Source organism: Ixodes scapularis, unplaced genomic scaffold (assembly GCF_016920785.2).
Source record: "Ixodes scapularis isolate PalLabHiFi unplaced genomic scaffold, ASM1692078v2 ptg002746l_1__unscaffolded, whole genome shotgun sequence".
In the NCBI taxonomy this organism is placed as follows: domain Eukaryota; kingdom Metazoa; phylum Arthropoda; class Arachnida; order Ixodida; family Ixodidae; genus Ixodes; species Ixodes scapularis.
In genome coordinates this window covers 168,171-191,128 of record NW_024610268.1, presented here as the reverse complement: position 1 = coordinate 191,128, position 22,958 = coordinate 168,171, and the positions used below count along the sequence as shown (strand labels likewise).

General features: G+C 47.8%; 1 protein-coding gene across 1 annotated transcript in view; it reads right to left on the bottom strand.

Annotated features, from left to right (window-relative positions):
* Window positions 1-21,134, bottom strand: part of LOC120849361 — a 48,467-nt gene extending 27,333 nt beyond the window's left edge. Inside the window, exons 1-2 of the mRNA XM_040221568.1 lie at window positions 21,065-21,134; window positions 17,320-17,411 (exon numbers count right to left, since the gene is read on the bottom strand). Of these exons, the coding sequence (XP_040077502.1) occupies window positions 17,320-17,411; window positions 21,065-21,134 (162 nt within the window). The remainder of the gene's footprint in view (window positions 1-17,319; window positions 17,412-21,064) is intronic.
* Between the last annotated feature and the right edge of the window lie 1,824 nt (window positions 21,135-22,958).

Here is a 22,958-nt window from a genome sequence, read left to right as displayed (position 1 = left end):
GAACGTAACCAGTCTGCCGCCTCCCGTCAACGATTCGATGGAGGGGTCCGATGTTGCTCTGGCCCGGCGAGTGTGACCTCGGGCCGCGTCGTGAGCCTCCTCGTTGCCGGGGAGCGACGAGTGTGCTGGAGCCCAGATCAGCTTCACCTTCTTTTCAGGATCACCCAGTATGCGAACCGTAGCCGGCGAGATCCGTCCCTTGGCGTATTGGCGAATCGCCATCTGTGAATTGCTGACAACGATCTCGGCATCTTGCAGCTTGAGTGCCAGAGCGATGGCCACTTCTTCGGCTACCTCCGGTTCTGTCGTCCGGACACTGCAGCTCGCAACGATCTTCCCTTGCTTGTCAACCACGGCCGCGGCCATGGCGTCCCTGTCGTACCTCGCAGCGTCCGTGTAGTAGACTCCCTCTTCCTTCTCTAGTAGTCATCTAAGGGCCTTGGCCCTCGCCGTTCGTCGCTCCACATGGTGCACGGGGTGCATCTGACGCGGCAGGTTCGGGATGGTAAGCTTCTCCCGGACCCGCCTCGGCACGTCTATTTTCTCGCACGTTTGTCTTTCGTAGCGGATAGCCAGTTCTTCAAGGATGTGACGCCCGGTCGCGCTCCTCGTTAGCGGTTCGAGCTGAGACGTCCGTTGCGCCTCGACGATCTCTTCCACGGTGTTGTGTAGGCCCAGCGCCCCTAGCTTTTCGTTTGACGTAGAGTCCGGGATGCCAAGTGCTCGCTTGTATGCCTTCCTAATCAAGCAGTCTAATTTATCTTTCTCCGCCACCCCGAGCCGTAGGAAGGGAAGGACGTATGCCAGCCGGCTCACGACGAAAGCGCGGACTAGGCGTACAAGATTCTTTTCCTTCATTCCGAAGTTCGTTCGCGCGTTGCATGATCAAACTACGTGCGATGTGGCGCGCCGCAAAGCAGCTTCAGGAAATTGTATTGATTTCTTATTTTCGGATGCTGATTGCAATGCTGGCTGCAAATAAACATATTCCACTGGTATTCTGCCGTCTTTTTCTCTACACGATGTCTGCATGCGTGGATGCGTCTCTGCTACGCCGTGTTTAAGAGGCATCTTCGGCATTCTAATATTTTCAAAAGTAAATCATTCCAATGGGTATTCAAATAAAGGCTCTAGGGATCATGTCCCTGATAGCACTTGCTCTACATAAAGGTTGGTTTTAACGCTTCACCTAATATTGTTTCTTCAAATTGTGTGGACCACGTGTCTTTCTATCTAGGGCTAGCACACGTAGGCCGTGGGAGCGTTATGGCGACGTCATCCCGGATACGGGGGCAAGGCCGCATTCCTCGAAGAGGCCGTGTCTACCCTTGCCCTTTTGGGGTGAACGTGCCTCCAGCGCACGTTTTGGAAATGATCATGGACGCGGCCCATCTGCAGGATAAGCCACACCACCTAACCTGGGCGCGTCCATTTTTTCGCTGGCTAGATAAGCGGCCCGCGAACGGCGGCACCGACTCTCGTTTTGAGGGAAGCTCTCGTCGTGAGCCGATTTCTTTTTGCGCTTTCCCCTCGTCCCACGAATCTGCCTAATACGGCAGCGGGGGCCCCCTCAAGGTGAATATGCCTAATACTACAGCGCCGACAATTTTCTGTTCCTTTTATTCATTAGTTTTGCCGACGGGCACAACCCACTTCTTGAGATGCATGCACCCTCTCAATAAGTTCTAATTCGTCGAACTACGTGATGCGGTTGCATGATATAGTCACGTGGTTACCCACACTATTCCCGTACTCGGCGTAGACAAGTTCTCCCAATTAAGCAGGTCTGCCCCTTGGGGAAGTGGTAGAGTGTATGTCTCCAAATGATCGGGTTGCGTGTTCGATTCGGGTCTTTCTTGTCAAAGATGACTATACTCTGTTTCACCTTATGATGTACCGCAGGAAAGGCTACAAGCGCGAGCTCCTTGCTTTAGGGCACATCTCGGCGGCACAAGCTCTCGTGCGTTAAGGGCAGCTGCCAACGCTATGAGGTCGCGCTTCTAGTCTTCACTGCGGTACAACATAAGGTGAAACGGAGTATATCTCTTTTCGATTTCGCGTTCCTTTGTATATAATAGATTTTCCTCTGGAGTGAGTGAGTCAGTGAAACATGTCTTTAATATGAAGAGGAGGATCGCCTGCCTTGGCCGAGGAGGTCTTAAGCAGGAGGAGTAAGGTTATTTGGGTTGGGGGGGGGGGGGAGGGGGGGTATGAAGATTAATACGCTGAGCTTATATGAGCACGTGGAATACTTTTTGCAACGCGTTCGTGGCCATCCGTCGGAGCAAATAAACAAAAAAAAATGTTCTTCATATATCTGTATCCTACTTATAGTAGACAAGAATCTGTTTCTGCGGCGTTCTTCGGGGGTTGTGATGCAGTTTATTTTCTTTTCCATGTTATTAATGCGCCAGTATTATTACGCACATGGCAGGAAAAAGCTGACGGCCTCCGTCTTCGGACAAAGCAGTGGAAAGGGAGGCGCGCCGCGGAGAGAGGAGGAGAGTAGGACAAAGGCGAGAGGGAGGCCACGGCACGGGGCGGAAGCCAATGCGCGCGCGGATGCTAAGCTCAAGCCAGTCTGAACTTGCAGGTGTGCGGGGCGTATTCCTTTGTTTGCACTACAAAATTAAGTGTGAACCAAGTGCCGTACAAGCGCAGGTTCAACTTGGTGGCAAAAAGAATTACGGGAAGATCCATTAATGGATTCTTAGGGAATGCGTTAGCATGACCCTTGGGAAGCGCCACACACGTCCCCCTTTGGAAGCGCTAGCACTGACCCCGTAACAAAGCCAAAAAGAGGCAGCAAAAAATGGGCGAAGCAAGAGTAAAGTGAAGGGGTCAGCAATAGCGTTTGCCAAAGGCGGACGTGTGTGGCATTTCCAAGGATCGTGCTAACGCATTCCCTAAGACCCACCAATGAATCTTTTTAACGCGATGGCGTTTAGAAGCTCGAGTCACAAAAAATGTAGCATTGGTGTCATATGACGTCACGTGACATGTGACGCTACTAACTAGACCACGCACACACGCTTGCATGCGTGGGAACGAGCGCGAGTTTATGAGAAGGGTTTGCGAACGGGGCCTGATAACGCTATCGCGTTCCACTCTTAAAGGCGAAGCTTAAGCGTCTCCCAAGTCTTCTATTAGAAACGTTGTTTCTTATGCGCTGGTGGGCACGTCCTGGATTTCTGGTTTCTTCCGATACACTTCGCAAAACGTTCGCGTTCGAACAGTTACTTGATAACACCCCGGTAGAAACAAAGCCCGTTAGCTTTGCGTTTTTTCTGTCAATAGATGCGACGTCTTTTCCATATGGCCTCGTGTTTCTACTAGGTCCGCATGCCTTTGGATATGCACAATGGGAGTAGGTAATACAAATACGGATACTCCACCCAGTACGCTATACTTCATTGCAAATTTTACCTTGATTGGAGCTGTGTAGTAGAATATGCCCGAAACTGGAGTGGTTTCCCGCCATTGTGAAGGTGAGCAAACACTTCAGTTCATGGAAAATGGATTCACTGGCGTCGTATGCGTCAATTCGGGTAAAAGGCACTAGCTCTAGAGCAAAACTGCAGCGGGTCTCTCCCACGAGCACAGCGGCTGCTCTTTGTGTACTGTGCTTGGGGAAAAAGTCAAATTTGGGGGTTTTACGTACCAAACCAATGACGGGCATCTGGCACGCCCCAGCGGAGGACTGAGGATTAATTTAGACCACATGAGGATCTTTTGACGTGCAACCGAAAGCTCGGTTACACGGCGCCTCCTCCGCAATAAGCCTCTGTCAGATTGCGGGCACCTCGGCCGGGATTCGAACACGCCACATGGGGATCCGTAGGCCGACGCTCTCGCCTCGGAGCCACCGAGGCGGCTTGTGCTTGGGGAGGCGCTGCGAAACTTTATTCGCCCCTGGGGAGGTTTTCTGACCTCTGCAGGTACTTAAACCGGCGGATAAAATAGCCGAGCACTAGAGTGATTTTTAGGTAACGTGACGAGCTCTGTGGGGAGAAAGTATATAATCTTTAACTCTCGCTTAGCGCGATTTTCCTAGAAGTAGCTCTACTCTATATTACGCTTATAAACTCCACCAATGCGGTTTAATTAATTTGCATATCAGACCGGTTCACCCTTCTGCTCGCAAAACCTAACTTTAATCATCCAAACAAGAATATAATTACGACAGCCATTTGCCTGGAACAATAAGCACCTTTACTTTCTTGTACGCCTGAGTATGTGATCCGAAAATTACGCCTGGGTTAATTGTACCGGCTGGTGCGTGTAGTCGAATAAATCGGTTCACCTGGTGGGGCGAGACGCATGTCATCGACGCGGTACGACAAAAGGTTCACGTTTCATTTGCCGTTTTCAACACAATTGATCTAGCAACATTGGGTGGGGTTGGGCGCATCGAAAGGATGGTTCCCATTTCATCCGATTTTCATTTAAGCCTTCCCGTTCGCCCTCCCCGTTTTAGCCCGCACCGAAAGAACCTTTTCATTTCAACGTGTGCAACTTCATCCTCTCTCAAAACAACTCTCCCGCTTTGACCCAACTGGCATATAGCTGTTGCTGCCATCGACGTAAGATGGCTTCCATTGTAACTGCACAATCCCAGAAGAAAAGACAGTGTTTAAATCTCGGTGGATATACGTTTCGCAAGAAACGCTCGAATGCTAACGGGACTGTTGTGTGGCGATGCGCTAGCTATGGTTCATTCACCAGAACTGCGTCAGTTCTGACGGAAGGATACAAGCGTTTAGAGCGTTTATTCAGCTCTCTAACGGAACAGTGAGAGCGTTTGACGCCGTTTTGAATGTTTGTGAGAATTCGCGAAATGCATTCAACATTCCTAATATGATTTCTGCAGGAGATCACAATCATTCTCATAATGAAACAACCGTTGTCAAGGGCCTGATGACGTTGGTACTAAAAGAAAAAGTTGCGTCAAATTCACACGTCGCTGCGCCAACACGCCGCAATGAGGAACTACTTCTCGTCTCAAGATATATATCTTTATGCAAAAGCGATAAATACTTAAATATCTTAATACGTTTTTTTTTTTTTTTTTAAGTCAGGATTTTGATTTTATTTATCGCTTGATCATGGGCGAGATTGTTGCGAAAAAGTCCCACCTTCACAAACCAAAAGAATGCCGTGTACCAAGATTTGTGCCGTCATCAGCCTGAACTTCCTGCAACTGCGGATGACACTCAAAGCAGCCCGTTCTACCAGGAGACGGAAGACCGCCGTCCCTTTCTCATAATCGATGACAGTAATATTCACGAATCCCAAATCTAGGACTTTGCTGCGCTTGTCAGCAAAAAATAATTTTCTGATGGTACTTTCGTTTTTGTTGTGTCTCACTTCTTTGGCCAACTGTTGACAATTCACGTCATATCAGATGGGAAACATTCACCTGCACTGTACTTCCTGTTGTCCGGTAGATCTCGTGAGACATAAGTCCGAGCATTTAAAACTTGAGCAATGTGTTCACCGCTGCAGGTATCATGCTCCCCGATCTTGAAAATGTTTTCACTGACTTCGAGCGGGCGTTGATCACAGGCACGCTAGTTATTTTACCGACAGAAATCTACGGAGGGCGTCATTTTCATTCCCCGTAGTGAGTGTGGGCGACAGTACAAAAGAACCGGTCTGGAAATGGCGTGCGCACAGGACGGTACGATTAGGTCACTTATTAAAAAAAATGGTAGCACTCGGATTCGTTCCATTTTTCCACGTACAGCGTGCGTGGCTCCTTTTTCGCCAGGAGGTACCCCTCTAGGGGTTTCAGCCGTGACCATTGTGCCTGGTTATTTCTATGTCACCTGGATGAATCGAAGTATTGCCACTGAACAGTGATACCACCATAAAAACCGAGGGCCACGGGCCAATTAACAACAACATGGAGATGGGTCGCCAAAAGATTAACGAAATATCAGGGTGGGCGCAACCAAAAATTAAGTTTCCCTGACTGCATCATGGCGGATGAGGCCTCGCCAAAGATATCTTTGATGCAACTTGCAAATAGTGGTGCGTGTGGGCCAGGAAAACAACTGGATGGCGAACTATCAGATCTGGGGTGTCGACTTTCTGACGGCGCGATTTCTTTTTGTTGATTTACCGAACAAGGCAAAGGCATCTGAATATTTTTTTGCGCGCAACGAATGCATGCCTAAAAACGAAGTAAAGTCCCAGGCGCAGCCCTGTTTTCCCCATCTGACATATCACACAAAAAAAACGTTTTTGCTTATTGCACAAAGTTTGCTCCACAGAAATGTACATGAGAGGTTATTTCCTAACTCGTTTAAAAAGGTGGCTACTAACAAAATACACTACACTGATAACTGTTTGAACGAATCGCACGTTTTAGAATGCATTACAATAAAGAAGAAAAGTATATGTATCGAACTTTTTAAACAAGAAAGGTCTTCAGACGAAGGCAGAAGACTTCAAAAAATGGTTGAGGTTGTGGGGAGCTGAAAAATACGATAATAAAGAGGACCGACAACCGGGGGGCGAGCGGGCGCGCGGTGCAGTCGGAGTTTGAACACCGCGTAGACTGGTCGTCATTTTCTTATCTCCACATTTGGCGTCTTCAACGTGGGGCCCGACATCACTGCAGCTACACGTCGACACAACCAAGGTAAATCTATCGCGCTTTGGCTAACATTGACGCCCTTTCTCTACCCGGTGGTCGAGCCTTGGTAGAGAGAGTCTGTGCTCCGCCGCCAGAGGCGCGGTACGAGACACGGAGATCGATCACGAACCACCGCGCAACTAACTATACGGCTGCCATGCCCCGTCGACTCCAGCCATCCCGAAATTCGGAGCAGATACCGTCACCTCGTTGTTTTCAATGCGGTGGCGTAGGTCATTTCCGCAGAAACTGCCCGTCTTCTTCTACAGCTATCCAGTCGGGAAACAAGGTATGCCGACGATAATGAGGGCTTGCCAGTCGCCGGCGAATGTCCTATCGAGCCCACAAGTCTCCCGCACCTTTTAGTCCGCAGGGTTCCGTGAGGCAGCCCTGGTTACACGAGCAGATCCAAACCTTGACCCGTCTTTCCACGATGGCACGGCCATTAATGCAGACCGGGTGAATCGAAACGTGTCCCAGGACCAAGCTCCGAAACGCCGGGGGCTCCTCCGAGACATGGATGTGCCGGACGAGGCGCCTCTCGTGGCGCCTTCCAAGATGTCCGAGGATCCCAATGCAGCAAGCAGTGATTCTCCCTCAGACGTTCCCGGAATCACTCAGCATGACATATCAAAGCTGAGTATCTCATCGGCATTGAATACCGGTTGCACGACTATGACAGCTCGTACATCACGGGGCAAGAACCCGCGACCGGTCAAACCCAAACCACGTTACAGTAGCGAGCTGACGGGACGGGCCGGTCAATGGGTTGCCCGCTTCATCGAGATGATGACGGCACTACAAACATGGTTTAGCGTCTGGCGGGTAAGTGGACCATCATCGGCAGTGACATGGAAGCGAATTCGCGCCAAACTGCTTCGGGCATTTCATTTTTGTGCACCAAGCGATTTTGTTCCATCTCTTGATGCGACACGACGAACCAGAAACGGAGCCAGAGAACCTTAGATCATAGTTGACATTGCCGGGCAGAAGATTGCAGCCTTTTTACATACCGGTGCCACAATATCTCTTTTTAGAGACTTTGTAAAACAATTGTGTAAAGACCGTAGTATATCATGCGATCCTCACAAAAAAAGTTGCTCATGGCTTCGAACGAACTAATATCCGCTAGCGAGGGAGCTCGCTTGCAACTCACCTAGGATGGACGGAAATGTCGGCAATATCTTACTTACCTGTCAGGTCTCGCTTGTGGCATCGTTCTTGGGAGAGATTTTATAACCAGAGAGGGCATCATCCTAGACCTCGCAATGGGAGAATACCGGAATGGCTGGAACTCAACCCCTTTAAGTTTTCCAGTGAGACCTCAGACAATACCAGAGCGTCTCCCACGAGGCGAAGCACGCCGTTCTGAACAAACCGCAGACGTTTCGCTAATCACCGACGTAGGACAAAATATACGTGTAGCCTTGAGTTCATTCTCCGGGACAGATATTCAGCGCGAACATCTTGCAAAAGTGCTGAAGCCGTTTTCCAACATATTCACTTAGATTCCCCGGAAGACTATACTAGAACATCAAATCGATACCGGGGATGCCCGACCAATACGATTCAACGCTCGCCCCTTCAGTGTTCAAAAAAGAGAGCTCCTTGACCGAGCATTAGAAGAAATGATCGAGACCAAAAGGATACGCCCCTCAAACAGTCCGTGGGCCTTTCCTATTGTCCTGGCGCCCAAGAAAGATGAAACAGCGCGTTTATTCGTGGACTATCGACCTCTTAACACCAGAACGAGAATGGTGCATACCCCTTCCCATGGATCTCGTCCGTAATGTATACACTGGGATCGGCAAGCCTTTTCAGCAATCTTGACTGTAGTAGAGGGTTTTTCCAGATTCCTGTCGCCAAGGCTGACACTCCCAAGATGGCCTTCATTTGCCAAATGGGCCATAGTTAAATTCGATCGACTTTCTTTTGGCCTGTCTAATTCTCACGCAAACTTCCAGAGGCTCATGGACACCGTCTTGGAGGATACTAGATTTAACTGTGCAATGGCTTACATGAACGACGTAGCAGGGGCGGATCCAGACCTCCATTTGGGGGGGGGGGGGGGGCGGTTCCTCGGCGTAAAACGGGGGGGGGCGGGAGTGTTTATATTTTTTGTGGAGTCATCGTTTTTACTAAACTCTGATAACATAATATAGATCTTGAGAGGTTTTGTATCGGTTTACCTGTAGGGGATGAACTCTTTGAACTTTCTGTGGCTATGCACACCAAGGCACACGCTCCCGTACTTTTGACTGCATAGCCTCAGAAAGCTGGGCATCTGGCCAACACAATGTCTCTGCTCGTGCGGAAAATCACGTGCAATTGCAAGCCTATACAAAGCTATATTCACGTGCACGCCATTCGTGCCTGCTCGTATGGGGCACCAGTCAGGACGCTACACTGTAGCGTCCCGACTGTAAATTTGACCGTAAAATGTACGGTCAAATACCAGGCAGCTGATGCTGCCAAACTTGTACAGTAAAAATAACGGTGCACTGTAAATCTGGTTTACGATAAATTTAAACGGGGACCGTAGAAATCTACGGTCGGCCTTCAAATTTGCGGTAAAAAAAAATTTACAGCGCGCCGTTATTTTTACGGTGCAATTTAAACGGCGAGAAAGGTGGTAGTATTCAGGTTCATAACATCATTGTATAGTGATGTTGTGAACTCAATGATGTTATGAACCTCGACTGAACCAAGCACGTTTTTAAGGCTTTCAGCAAGTTGACCGAACATGTATTGTTTGTACAAGAAATGCCGACGTTGAAATTCATAAATGGTTTTTTGAACTGTTGATACCGGCATAAGAAGCGTCTGTTGAACTTCAGGTACAAAAAAAACAAAGGTCGTATTTTACGGCCTTCCTTTTTTCTCCTGCAGACAGAGACCTTAACACGTCGTAGTAATCATTAGGGGATTGCATCACGTTAACAGCACCGTCTTCATTAGAATCCGCACTAGTCGACCGAGTCGAAGAGTCCTCAACCTGAAGCGGGCCTGCAGGCGATGCGCCGTCGCCCAAGAAACACGTCACTCGTAAATGCGCCCAGTTCAAATGTGCCGTGATCGAACTATGATTTCACACCTTCTGACAGTTGGAGCACGAACACGAAAACAAAATACTGTCGGTGATGTGGCCTTTTAGATGTTTTAGCAAAGCCTTCCTTGTGTGGCACTCCTCTAGGCATGGTGGCAAAGTGCACTGAAAGCTTTCCAAACTCCTCGAAACAAACCAAACTTCCCTTAGGCGTACCAATGCCTATGTCTTCTCAAAATATGACACCTGAGAGCATCATAGGTAACAAACTGGCGACAGCATCCTTCGTCCACACACTGAAGAATTCGAGAGCTGAAAACGTGCTCATCGAATTGCACAACCATCAAGCGTGCTTGAACAGAAACTACAAATTCTGCAAGTAAACATCTTTTAGAGTGTTGTATTTATGCCACCATTACACTATCCTTGCCAATCAAGCAGCAGATTGATAGTGAAATACCTGCCTCGAGTATCCAGTTGCCTTCCGCTCCAAATTTTCAGGTGCACAAAAATCCGGGAATGCCACAAACGAACGAGGACAAAATGGCGCGGAGACGGGTGGGAAGGCGGGAAAATGAACTGAACGTCAGCTTTTTCCACTTCTTTCCGCGTTGTCCCAACCAACGTTCCTTTCTTTTGTTTTTGCTTCTAGCTAGTCGCATTGTTGCTATACTGTTTGCTCTTAGTTCTCTTTTTTTTTTCCTTTTTCAGTTAAGGCAGTTACGCTCTGCGTTGGCGCGGCTGGCGCGGACAAAGAAAGGAGGTGAAGGGGCGAGAGGAGACTCTCTGGGTTCCCGCAGCTTCCGAAAGGTCAAGCGTGGTGACCAATTAGCGAAGCGCGTCTTTTCTTTCTGTTTTCTTTCTCCATGAAGTTTTGCGTTTCCCTCTCGGTTTTTTTGCTCGTTTACGGTGCATTTCGGATAATTCCTCCTCACGGCGTACTTGTAGTTTTTATTAGCGTATAGCGCCGTAAATTTGACGGTTACTTTTTACAGTGTATGCTTTCGAAGCTAAGCGCTTGTGAGCCCGAGCATGCTGGGCGCCGATAAAAGCTGCGCACAATGCCTGGTTACTACTACTGATATGTCAAAAAAGACCTCGACCGCACGAACACTCGTGTGGGGGAAGCTCCAAAACTAATAGATTGCGTTTGTCCAAAGTGAAGTAGGGTAAGATGGGCCAAATGAGACGCGGGGCAAAATGCGACAGTTGGAGTGAAGGCACCCAACGAAAGTTTTTGTTTAGTGCCAGCTATCACCTAGACACAAGTCTCAAGCTTCACTGAGACGTGCCTTAGCCTGTTCACTTTGCGTGAGCCATAAATGACTGCCTTTGGCAAGTCCTTTCCGGAGAAAAAGAAATGCCGATTTGAGATTGCCGAGTTTACCGCCCGTCAAAGAGGTGCATAATTCCGCGCGAGATTTCGCTTCGAGAAGTACGCCCCGGTTGGCACAGACTTTCTACCAAGGTATAATTTAATTTCATTCCTAAGTTTTATTCGCTTCATGCAGACCAAATTTGAGTGTTCAGCGTGCTTTTTTTTACGGAAATAATTATTCACGTAACGGGATACGCGCGAGACAAAACGCGACAATGTGGCATTGTATGACGCGTGTGTCAATAATGTACCAGTTTCCTGGTTGTTCCTGAGTCATATTTTCCTCTCGGTGTCTAGGAGGATCAAAACGTACAAAAGAAAGACAACAGGGGCTTCATGGCGCATAATTAACACTACGAATGCTCTTGAAAGTGAAGCAACAGCGTCACTCCCTTCGCGTTTCCGCCACACTTTTTGGCGTACCAAGGGATGTGCTTCAAAAGCGAGCAAAAAGACAAAAAATGGGAAAAGCAATGGCTCCACAAAAAAAAAATGGCGAGGCGTTTGGGGGGGGGGGGGCGATCGCCCCCACCGCCCCCCCCCCCCCCCCCCCCTTGGATCCGCCACTGCGACGTAGTGGTGTTTTCAAAAACCTTGGCCGACCACATTAACCATTTGCAGATTGTTCTGCAGCGCATGAGTGATGCAGAACTGACGCTTAACCCAAAGAAGGTACAGCTAGCTTCCAGTAAGGCAGCGCTCCTTGAAATCGTGGTGGAGCATGGATTCCTCCATCCACAGGAGGAGAGGTTGAAAGATAGAATTTCCCACTCCTCAGGACAAAAAGAGTCTACAGAGATATCTTGGCATGGTGGGATTCTACCGCCAATTTATATCGAACTGTGCCGATTTGGCCCGACCTCTTCATGAGCTGCTGCGCCGGGATGTCCAATGGAACTGGACTGCAGCTCACTAGGAAGCATTTAGAACGCTGGCAGTCGCCATTGTCGATACAGCGTCCCTCAGACTTCCCGATCTCAATGCCACATTTGTGCTACGAAGAGACGCCAGCGAGTACAAACTAGGAGTAGTGCCTCTGCAGGAACATAATGGGGCCTTACGACACGTTGCATTTGCGAGTCACACACTGTCCGCAGCTAAGCGTAACTATACCGTCACCGAAAAGGAGTGCCTAGCAATATTATTTGCCTTCAAGAATTTCGATATGTATCTTGACGGAGCCACCTTTAGAATTCAGACGGACCACAAAGCGTTGACCTCGCTCAAAAATCTTAAAAACCCAGCAGGACGTCTAGCTCGATGGGCTCTCACCTTACAGGGATACAATTTCTCCATTGAGTACCGGCCTGGCAAATCCAACATTGCGGCGGACGCCTTGTCTCGCGCCTCCTTCCTCCCCAGGAAAAAGAGGAAGCGGCGGAGTTGGTCGCTGTTACTAACGAGGAAGTTTTCTGGGGTGTAGTTGCGACCCGGGAACAGCTGCTCAGAGCCCAGCGAGCAGACGATCTGTGCCAGCAAATATCTACGCGGTAAAATCAACCCAGTTCCAGGGGACAGGACATGACTGATGCGCACCCACAGACAACTACGTTCAGAGCAACAATGGCCTTTTACTTCGGTACATACCTCAAGCAGATGAGGGTGACCCTACCATGTCGCCATTCCGCGTAGTCGTGCCGAAAATAATACGACGTGCTTTTATAAGCTACTTTCATGACAGTGTCCTGGCAAGTCACAGTGATGGAAAAAAACCTAACAAAAGCTCTGCCGCATTGCAACCTGGCCTCAAATGAACCGCAATGTATTGCGTTACGCCCGCAGCTGTCCTCAATGCCAGACAGCAAAACCCCAAGGCGGGAAGCCCCTGGGTTTTATGCAGTCGGTTCAGAGTCATCGTCCTTGGGAAATTTTCGCGTGTGATATTACGGGCTTATTTCCACGCAGCCCACAAGGCAACATGTACCTCCTTGTGGCAACCGACCACTTCTCCAAGTGGGTCGACCTTCATCCCCTGCGCCAACTTACATCCAAGAAGATATGGGAAGAACTTCGAGAAACGTTTTCCCGGTTTGGGTATCCTGTTGTCCTTTTAACAAACCAGGCACCTACTACACCAGCACTGTATTTGAAAAGTGTTGTGAGATTCTCAGTATCCAACATAATTGTACTTCCCCTTATCACCCCCAGGCCAATATCACTAAAAGAGTAAATCGCAACCTCCGGGCAATGCTAATTTTGTACACCCGCCGGCGATACGAAGGTGAACGCCGTACCGTCGACTGGTCCCTGCTATCAGCGCCATGACGCGGCTGCCATGGCTGCTTGCTTTCTTATCGCGCGCTTCGCCGAGATTAAGCGCTTGGATCGAGCGCCGATTTAAGATCTGCTGCTTCTCCCTGCAGAAAGCGGGGAAGTGAGTTTTGATTTCCGCATCGCTCATTTATTAAGCAGGTTCCAGCGGAGCCCTAATTTCTAACAAATTATTTTGGCGTGCACTGCGATGTGTTAAGCAATCCACAATAGATTAATAATGATGCTCACTTTGTAATGTGTCTAATCGTCGCAAGTGCGACGTGGATGCTGACACATCACACAATGAAACAATATTGTGTTCTTTTTAAGAAGCGGAAAGTATAAGTTACTTTTTGATTTGTTCCGCAGCCTTCCGGTTTAGCACATATCACAACGAAAAACTACTAAATCACATTGTCTACCGATAGCGTCAGAAAAGCTTCTTCCGCAATCCTCGCGCTTTCTGCGGCGAATAGCAGCAGAGCTGAGAACAACGCTCAATCCAAGCGCTTAATCTCGGCGAAGCGCGCGATAAGAAAGCAAGTCGCCACAGCAGCCGCGTCATGGCGCTGACAGCACGGACCGGTCGACGGTCCGGCGTTCACCTTCATATCGCCGGGGGGTGCACACTAACGAACACCGGGACTGGGACTCTTGTATCCCAGAGATGGCCTTTGCTACCCATACCACAGAAAACCGAACCACAGGATTCACCCCGGCACGATTGAATTATGGTCGGGAGCTAAGAGTACCCATGGAAAACAATATGGAGCTTGCCCCAGATGCTCGCCCGCGCCAATCACATTCAAGATTTGCGCAAAGACTCTCCGATAACATCCGAAATACAGTGACAATGGCCCGGGAGAATATCGAACTAACACAATCACGACAACGAACCCAATATAGTAAATGCCGGAGAAACGACGAATTTTATGTCCGAGATCTGTCCGAGATTCTCCGACGCACTCACCCACTCAGTAACGCCCAGCCAAGGATTTTCCGCTTCACTCGCCAAACAGTGGGACGGGCCATTCGTGGTCGAGACGCGAATTACACGCCTCGCATATTAAATATGGTGCCCCATCACCGGCGCACGCGTCGGACCTGTTAACATCAATGACTTGAACCCTTTTATTGAACGTGGCGAAGAGTGTTGAGAGTTCAGTAACGTCGTCTCCATCTTGTCTAATTCTGCCTCTTCTTGACCTCGACTACCTGCAGCCATGCCACTGGACCGACCGTGGTCACGACCGCGCCATCCAACCCCGCGGCGGTCCTCTTACCACCGGTCGCGCTCCCCCGGCAGCCGCAGTCTTGGCCATCGGCCGCCTCCTCAGCACCCACGGCAACGCCCCCGAACCCATGAGGCTGCGACGTGGTGCATCATGAAGCATCACAGCCTCGTGGGGTTCGCTTCCCGCCTGCGCTGGGACCGACATGTCCACAGGCCCCACAAGGACTGGCGCCGGCCGACTTCCCACCACACCGTCGACCTACACCGACGAAAAGCGTGCCGGGTAATGCGCCCTGTTCCAGGTGCCCATTATAGCGGCGGAGAGTCAACTACACGGGGCGCTCCACACCGAGCGTCGCCAACGACAAGAGAATAATTAACGCAACGGCAGCAACTCGGCCGCTAAAATCCGCCAACGTCGAGGCGGCGCTCATCGTCGTGTCGTGCTCGTGCCCCGAGTGGCTTGGGGCGCCTGACCCGGCAGCACACGCACCCGAAGATGTCATCCTTGACAAGCTTTAATTCGCCTCCCTACCCCCTCCCTCCTGCCCCATCCAGCAAGCCAACGGCCCCGAACGCGGTATAGGACACCGGGCGTGCTCAGACCATAGGATTCCGAGGACGCCGGGAGCACGGATCCCAGCGGACAGGCACAGTCGCTATAGAGCCGCAGGGAGAGGAGCGGCCGGCAGTGTCCTTCTCGAGCAGCCAAGCACATCTCTGTCAACTCCATAGCCATGAGTGGATCGCGCATCCGAGTGGACGTTAACACCAGGACCACAGTGAACGTCTCCCGTTCCAGCGCGGGCGTCCAGAGTCAATACTTTTCAGTCGAAGCTCAGACCACCGAAAGCCAGAGTCTGCTTCCACCATTCTTCCCGCCAGCCGTCGCACCGCTCCAAGCTCTCCGATTCACGCCCTTTCAAATGTCCTTTGGACCGCACGTCCGATACCATTTTTGAGTCCCACCACCATCGTACGGTCCTCCGTTCATCCCGCTACGACCCAGAACATCCGAGCGAAGTCACGCCGCCCGATCCGCCGAAGAGGAACGTCGGGCCGAAAGACGACACCGCGGCACCGAACGTCGCGAGTCAGACGATCATGAACCTGGGGCCGAGTCATTGCAGCCATGAAGGTCGAAGCTACAACCCACCCGACTCGGCTCGGCACTACATCAGAAGTGTGAAGAAAAAGGACGCCTATACGATGTTTGTAAACAGGCCGCTTCACAAGCGCGCGGTCGTACTGTTCGTGTACGGGGCCTGGTTATCGTCCAACTCCGGTGGTCATCACAACTCAGCAGCAACATGGTCGCCCAGGCAACGCTATACAAGCTGGATGCGGGCTTCAAAAAACTCCAGGATCCTTACGACTGCAAGTCGCTGCTCAAGAAGTACCTTACCAAAGATGTCTTCGAAAAGCTCAAGGCTCGCAAGTCCGCCATTGGAGCCACCTTGGTCGACATCATACAGTCCGGCGCGGAGAACCTCGACAGCGACGTCGGCCTGCGCGGCCCGGATGCCAAATTGTACACGATATTCGCCGACCTGTTCAACCCAGTGATCGAGGACTACCACGGCGTTTTCAAGGCGACCGACAGGCACCCGCCCACGGACTTCGGAGACCTCAACACCCTGGTCAACGTGGACCCCGACGACCAGTTTGTCATCTCCACCGGCGTGCGCTGCGGACGCTCGTTGCAGGGCTACCCTTTCAACCTGTGCCTGCCGGAGGCCCAGTGAGCTCGACTCTGCGCACGCTGGGGAGGCGAGCTGAAGGGCACCTACTACCCGCTGACCGGCATGGACAAGAAGACGCAGCAGCAGCTCATCGACGACCACTTCCTCTTCAAAGAGGGCGACTGCTTCCTGCAGGCGGCCATCGCTGCCATCAAAACCAAGCACTCCATTCCCCCCGAGGGGGAGGGGGGGATGTGTGGGGAACGGGAAAAAATTAGAATAAAGAGGACCGACAACGGGGGGCGAGCGGCCGCGCGGGGCAGTCGGAGCTTGAACACCGCGAGGATCGGTGTTCGTTTTATTGTCTCCACATGGTGTACAAGGCATTTTGGGCATCGGTTGTATAGGGACGGCGTCAAATGCAAAGACTATTTTTTTTAATGGGTCGTAACATCAGGGGTTCAAACAGGAATGGATTGTTTCGGGCTACACCCCACTGGAGAGCTTTGTGCGATTGCGCCTGAGCCCTATGTTACATAATTTCAGCATTAGTGCTGTCTTTCTGGTGAGAAGTGAACGTGATATTAGTGGGAGAAAAACGAGATTAGCAGTACTAATTTCACGCACTATGTAGGGCAAAACATTGTCAATTAATAGTTGCACGCATTTTTATATAAAAAAAATGTAGTTCCCGTGTTTTGGACGCGGAAAACATTTTTATACAAAAAAAAAGTTTACGTTCAAAATATAGCTGTTCTGGATTCCTTAAGTCTAGGAGTTTTAACCTCTTAATTACCTACAGCGCATGAGCTTGTCAAACTATTTGCTTCAACTGACACCAGTAGAAGCGACGCTATAAAAAGGAGTGGCGTGCATTTTCACTCAAATACGCCTATGTTTACGCGATGCGTTCCTAAGTCGGCTAGATTGAGTGTTTACCAAGATATGTGTTTTAACATCAAACACAAAACTTCGATAAAAACACTTTCAAACGATCCGAATTATAAGAATTAGGGAGTCGATTTCGATTATCTATGGAAATAACTACTTTTTATTTGATTGTTTTTTATGCCTTCAAAGACTTACACCAAGTCCTTCGAGTCCGCATTTTAACTCTCCGGCATCGCCAAGATAATCCATACAGTCCTCGTAAAGTTTGGCACCAGACAAGGACGCCCCTGAAAAACAAATCGGTATGAATGTACTATAGCTCGCTGGGCGATGTCAGCAGCAGCAGCTCATTTTAGGCCTAAATACAAAAATAAATAATTTGATTTAACTTTGTTTTTTATGTTAATTCAATTCTCCTTTCAACATTACAGTTCATATTTCAGCTATTAGAAGTAGATTTCATTTTGCTGCGTACGTTTGATTTATTGCATTAGAAAGACAATTGTGTAGTTTTTAAATTAATATGTATAAGCACTGACAGTGATGGAAATCATTTTAAGTACATTGTATTTTAATTACTACATTAAGTTGGTTGGAAAAACTGTTACTTTATACGAAGTACAATCTATGGGTATACGCACTTGTGCTTTACTTGGTCTTTCTTTTTTTCTGGCACATTTCTAGGAAAGTACAACCCCCGACTTTAAAGTCCTATCCCCAAATCTGGTCTTGTTAAATGTGTATCACAGAATGATGCGTTGTCAACTCCGAAGAAATACTGGGAGGGATATTCTTTTCTCACCAGAGGCGCGAGCACACGACTCATCGCTCTGTTTGTTCAGGGGGCGGCTTTCCCGTAGCTTCCCGAACTCTCGCTAGATCTCGCGCGGTTAACGCAAGCGAGGAGGTTAAAAAGATTTGGGGAGGACAATTAATCATATTGTAACACACGAGAATGTGGTGCGTAAAAATGAAGAAACTTTGAAGTCGAAGGAAACGACAACAGATAAGAACGTCTCAATGATTTGAGACGTTTTCCTCTGTGGTCTTTTCCTTTAACTTAAAAGTTCCTTAATTTGTCCGCACCACAGTCTCAGGTGTCACAGTATGATTAATTTTCATCAGCTCGCCTGCACAGTCATTGATTTTTCTTTAAAGGGGCCCACCAACAATTTTTTGACCGGTGTGAAGTTCGCGCTGAAACGGAGCTCCATGAAAGCAGGAACACCGAGGAAAAAAAATATTACAGAAATTCGCAATATTTTGTGAGTTATTAGCAAATTAAATATTGCAGAAAACAAATTTAAATAAGCAAAACATTGCGCTTCATGACGTAAAATGAAACAATTTAGCGATTGGAGCAAAGCGGTTGGCCAATTGGATGCGAGTTTAGTTGATAGCCCGTCGGGCCGGTCGGCTCGTCGGTCATTAGGCCTAGCTGCAACCATCGTAGCTTTGGGATCGGGTTGCCATCATCGATTAATTTACCGGGCTTATCGGATTTTGAGTGCGGATCTGGGTGTCGCGCCGTACGAGGAGACTTCACGCAAGCGCCGCAACGCGTCTCTGCCTCAGTCCGCTTCGACAGCCGTGGAAGACTCGTCTCCCGCAACTCCGCCACCGGAGCCACCTCGGCGAGTAGGAGGTACAAACTGGTGAGCGTCCCCGCTGGGCACGATATAAGCTGGGTCCCGTCGCCGCACTTCACTCGAACAGTGAAAAGTCTGTCACAGCACTAAAAGAAAACAAGGGTTCCCCTGGCTCCTCTTACTGCTTTTAGTTGACCGGGACCGAGGGCGCACAAGTGAAAATACGATGCGCGTTGTCTGCACAGATCACTTGTCGTCTGCTCGCGCAGAGCCTCCTAGATAAGTGTACTTATCTTGGAGGCTCTGGCTCGCGGTGGTACGTCGTGGGCGCCGCTGGGAGGCGCGCATGAGCGACAAGGCGTTGTTTTCGCCCTTTTTGAACTTTACTTTGCAACTTTATTAGCTCTATAAAAATGACTTGTTAGAGAAATAACGACGGTTAACGTGTGATATACTTTATTTCGCTTCAAAATTTCTGGGACGGCTCTCGCCAATCACGAAACCCAGAGAATGTGACGTGTAGTGAAAGGAAGCGCCGTTATGCGCGCGCATTCGGCACCTCGCGGCGCCACCGTCGGAGGACGTGTTTCCGAGTTGTCAAATTAAAATATGATGCGCTAATATTTTCAAACTCTTTCGTTGTCCACTGAATTACCGGGACCACTAGCGTGTAGAAACCGCAAAAAAAAGTCGACGCTCAAATACTGTTGGAGGGCCCCTTTAAGGAGAGGACACTCCTTTACGAGAGGATTGCTTGCGGAAGCTATGGGGCTGACGTCATGTTCCCTCCTAGTACGTTTAACGCCCTTGGATGCAACAAGCCAGTGCAACCGGCGCGAAATTCAGAGGTCGAAAAGACTTCTGAATTTGGCGTCATTTCTGAAAATAACGACTCTGTGGCCACTTGGCTTCAATCAGTATTCGCAGCCATTTAAAAAAATAAGTGATACACCCCCGATTACCCCTGGGGCAATGCATACCAGTTAAAATATCACTGTATAGGGGAGGGAAAGGTCGTCATAAAATATTGTGTTATAGAGTACTTTGTGTTTACTTTGAAAGGACGGTCTATTTATTGTATTTTACTTTAAGCACATTGCACCCGGTGTACCTTCCTACTTTACTTAAAATACATCTCCTCTCATATACGTTGTACTTTACTTAAAGTACGTGTTACGCCTACTTTCCCCAACGTTGAGCATTGATTGGTTGGAACCATTTTTTCGCTTCGATCGCTAATATTACTGATGTTATTTTGTACTCGAGATATGTTACTAATGTGTGCTATGCCATACAGAGATTAGATAATCAAATTCCCAAATTTCGTAACCATGTAGCTAATGGCATGATTATTATCGAGGCAAGTATGCCTGTCCAAGCTCCAAAGAAATAGATAATTCGGATATACTAGGTCGTATCAAGAGTGAGGGTTTGTTGCTTTTGGTACACTGATGCCATCTTTTTAGAGCCGCGTTTCTTTGCAAGGTTAGGAAAAAATATGGTTTCCCTTTGCTGCCTGGGTAATGAATGCCTTGAATTGTGGTGGTGTCATTTCTTGTGCTACTTTTTGCGTGGTGCCACTTTCTGTGTTGTGTATGTGGAGGTTTAAAGAGATGGATTTCTGTAGTTTTGTCGCCTATGGTGAATTTCTGGGTTTCATTTCCTTGATTGTGACTTTTTATGTCGCGTGATTTTTTGTGTGTGTTTTTTATTGTGAATGTGCTTTTTTGATATTCGGTATCTCTCAGTCTTGTGACTTTTTTTCTTTGTCAAACATTTCATTCGTATGGGCTTGCTGAATGGTAAGACCGGGGTTGGGGGCTGCTGCCTCGTCAGTTATGTCGTTGTCTTCTTGTGTCGGCCCCTAAGACAACTGTACTACTGGCTGGTTGTCTGAATAAAACTGATTTTATTTGTTATCTAGAGAACTGCTAATCACGTTTATTTTTTAAGTAACTTAGATTCGTTCCCTCATTCCCTGTCTAGATTTCCAAACAATAATACCCTGGGGAGTCACAGGAGCCTTTTGCGACCTCAAGCTCATGCAATTTCTCAAACGAATATATTAAAAAGATTGGCAGTTCAACACTGTGGCGTGTGTCACACTGTTATATGTTACTGCAACACTGACTTGTTCTATTTCATAAGCATATTAGCAACACTTGCTAGTACCTCGTCAGACAACCGTTGCTTGAAATGACTATCGTAGTTCGAAAAAAAAAAAACGATGGCACCAATCTCAGAAAGGACGCTAAAAATTAATTAAGAAAATTAAATCGAGGAAACGTATCTGCAGAAAAGTCACACAGAAAATATAGTTGTTATATTTCTATTTCCTTAATTCTACTTACCGCTTTGAAGTGCTGGTAGAATGAGCATCACGGCGGAAACAGAGAGCTGCATTTTTCTAAATGGCGACATACTCCTGAAAAAGCAACAATCACATAAATATATCCTCAAAACGATCAGCAACGCAACTTCTTCGCAAATATTTTTTTATTCTTTTTTATTTAACAAATCTGTTTAAAAAGAACTTTGAAAGCTACACTTATGCAGTTTGTGTAGGTGAGTTATAAGGTCAGGGGGGCAAAGCATAATAGGCTAATCGTAACAAACATTCTCTTAATTAAATAAAATATGCTAATTAATATTCAATGAGTGAAAATAGACATGTTTCCAATTAGAAAGACGCGCAGCGTCATCGAAAACCCCCAAATCAATTATTTTTACAAATAGTTTGAGCGCGTGGGAAGCGTAGTAGCGCGCTAAAGGTACCACTCGTGAAACAGGTACAATGCGGGGACTATGATAAAAGACAAAAAAATCGTCCGCGCACTTTATGGCACCGTTATTGCGCCTGCTGCACGAGTGGCAACTTTAACGCACTGCTGCTCTTCTGACGCGATCAAAGTCTTCCTAAAAATTACTGATTTGGTGGCTTCCGATGACGCTCAGCAAGTTTCTGATTGGAACCATATGTCTATTTCCACTATTTATGAAAGTAATTTACAAAAATTTCTTAATTAGCCAACTGATTGTCACGATTAGCCACTTGTACTATGCCCCCTGCCCTTATAAATCACCTGCACAAACCGCCTAAGTGTAGTTTTCACGGCTTTTTTTTTAAACATATCTGTTAAGCTTAAAAAACACCCTGTGGAGGCAAAATGTTAAAATCGCTTGATGTGTTGTGTCACAGATGTATGCATATTTTGCGGAAAGTATTGTGTGATGTTCGTTTAATCCGGCATATATGCGAATGTTAGGAACACATACAAAAAATTACATTGCTAATAATAAAAAAAATACGATAACCTTGCAAAAATTAAGAAAACTAATTTTGACAATTATACACCGTTAGCGCCCATGAAAAACCAAATTCACGTGGTTTGAAATCGCTTTTGTGATACAGTAAGTCCGGCTTCACACACAAAACAAGGCAGAAAAAAGCGAAGATGTCCTTGCAATTTTTAATGCAGAAGATTATATGGACAGATAACCGCATGTGCAATCGTTAAAATATTTTTCACACCAGAAAAAAATAAAAACGGGACATAATGAGCTGGGCCTAGTGAAATAAACACCGAACAAAAGTTCGCCGGCAGCATAGTGTTTGCAGGGCTTCCACATATTGCTCTTGTAATTATTTTTTCTGCAAGCGGTGCACTGCAGTCTAGGTCACTTTTTGGGGTTCTGCAAATATCTGAGAAAACCCTTTAGATGTGGTGTTTTAGCAAACAAACTTCGGTGTTAATCTTGAGGAATAATAATGTTTTTAATCGAGAAAATGACAAAAAGAACGGCCGGGATAACAGAACAACATTGCTACTTACACCATCGAATACTGTGCGCCTACAAAAATATACAAAGACGTCTATATTCTATATAAAACTCACGTACCGCTTTCTTGCGCATGAAACTTGAAGCGGCGACTGATTGTCTGAATTGTTGAAGTTCGGTGGCTTATCTATACCCCAGAATGTAGGCGTGTTCCTAGCAACCGGCGATTGCATAAACGTTTTCTCGCCAATGGTTGCTTAGGAAGCAGATAGGAGGAGGAGACAAAAACTGCGACTGTAAACTTGGCCCTTAGACTCAATTCGACGAGCATTGTCCTGCCTTGAGAAGAGAAAACAAAAACTGCATGGAATATGCGATTAAAAATAACCTTCTTACAGCCGTTTGTACCTCCGCGAAGTTCGTTTTACGGTGTTTTCTTTTCAGAATAGAACATTTTTCCCACAA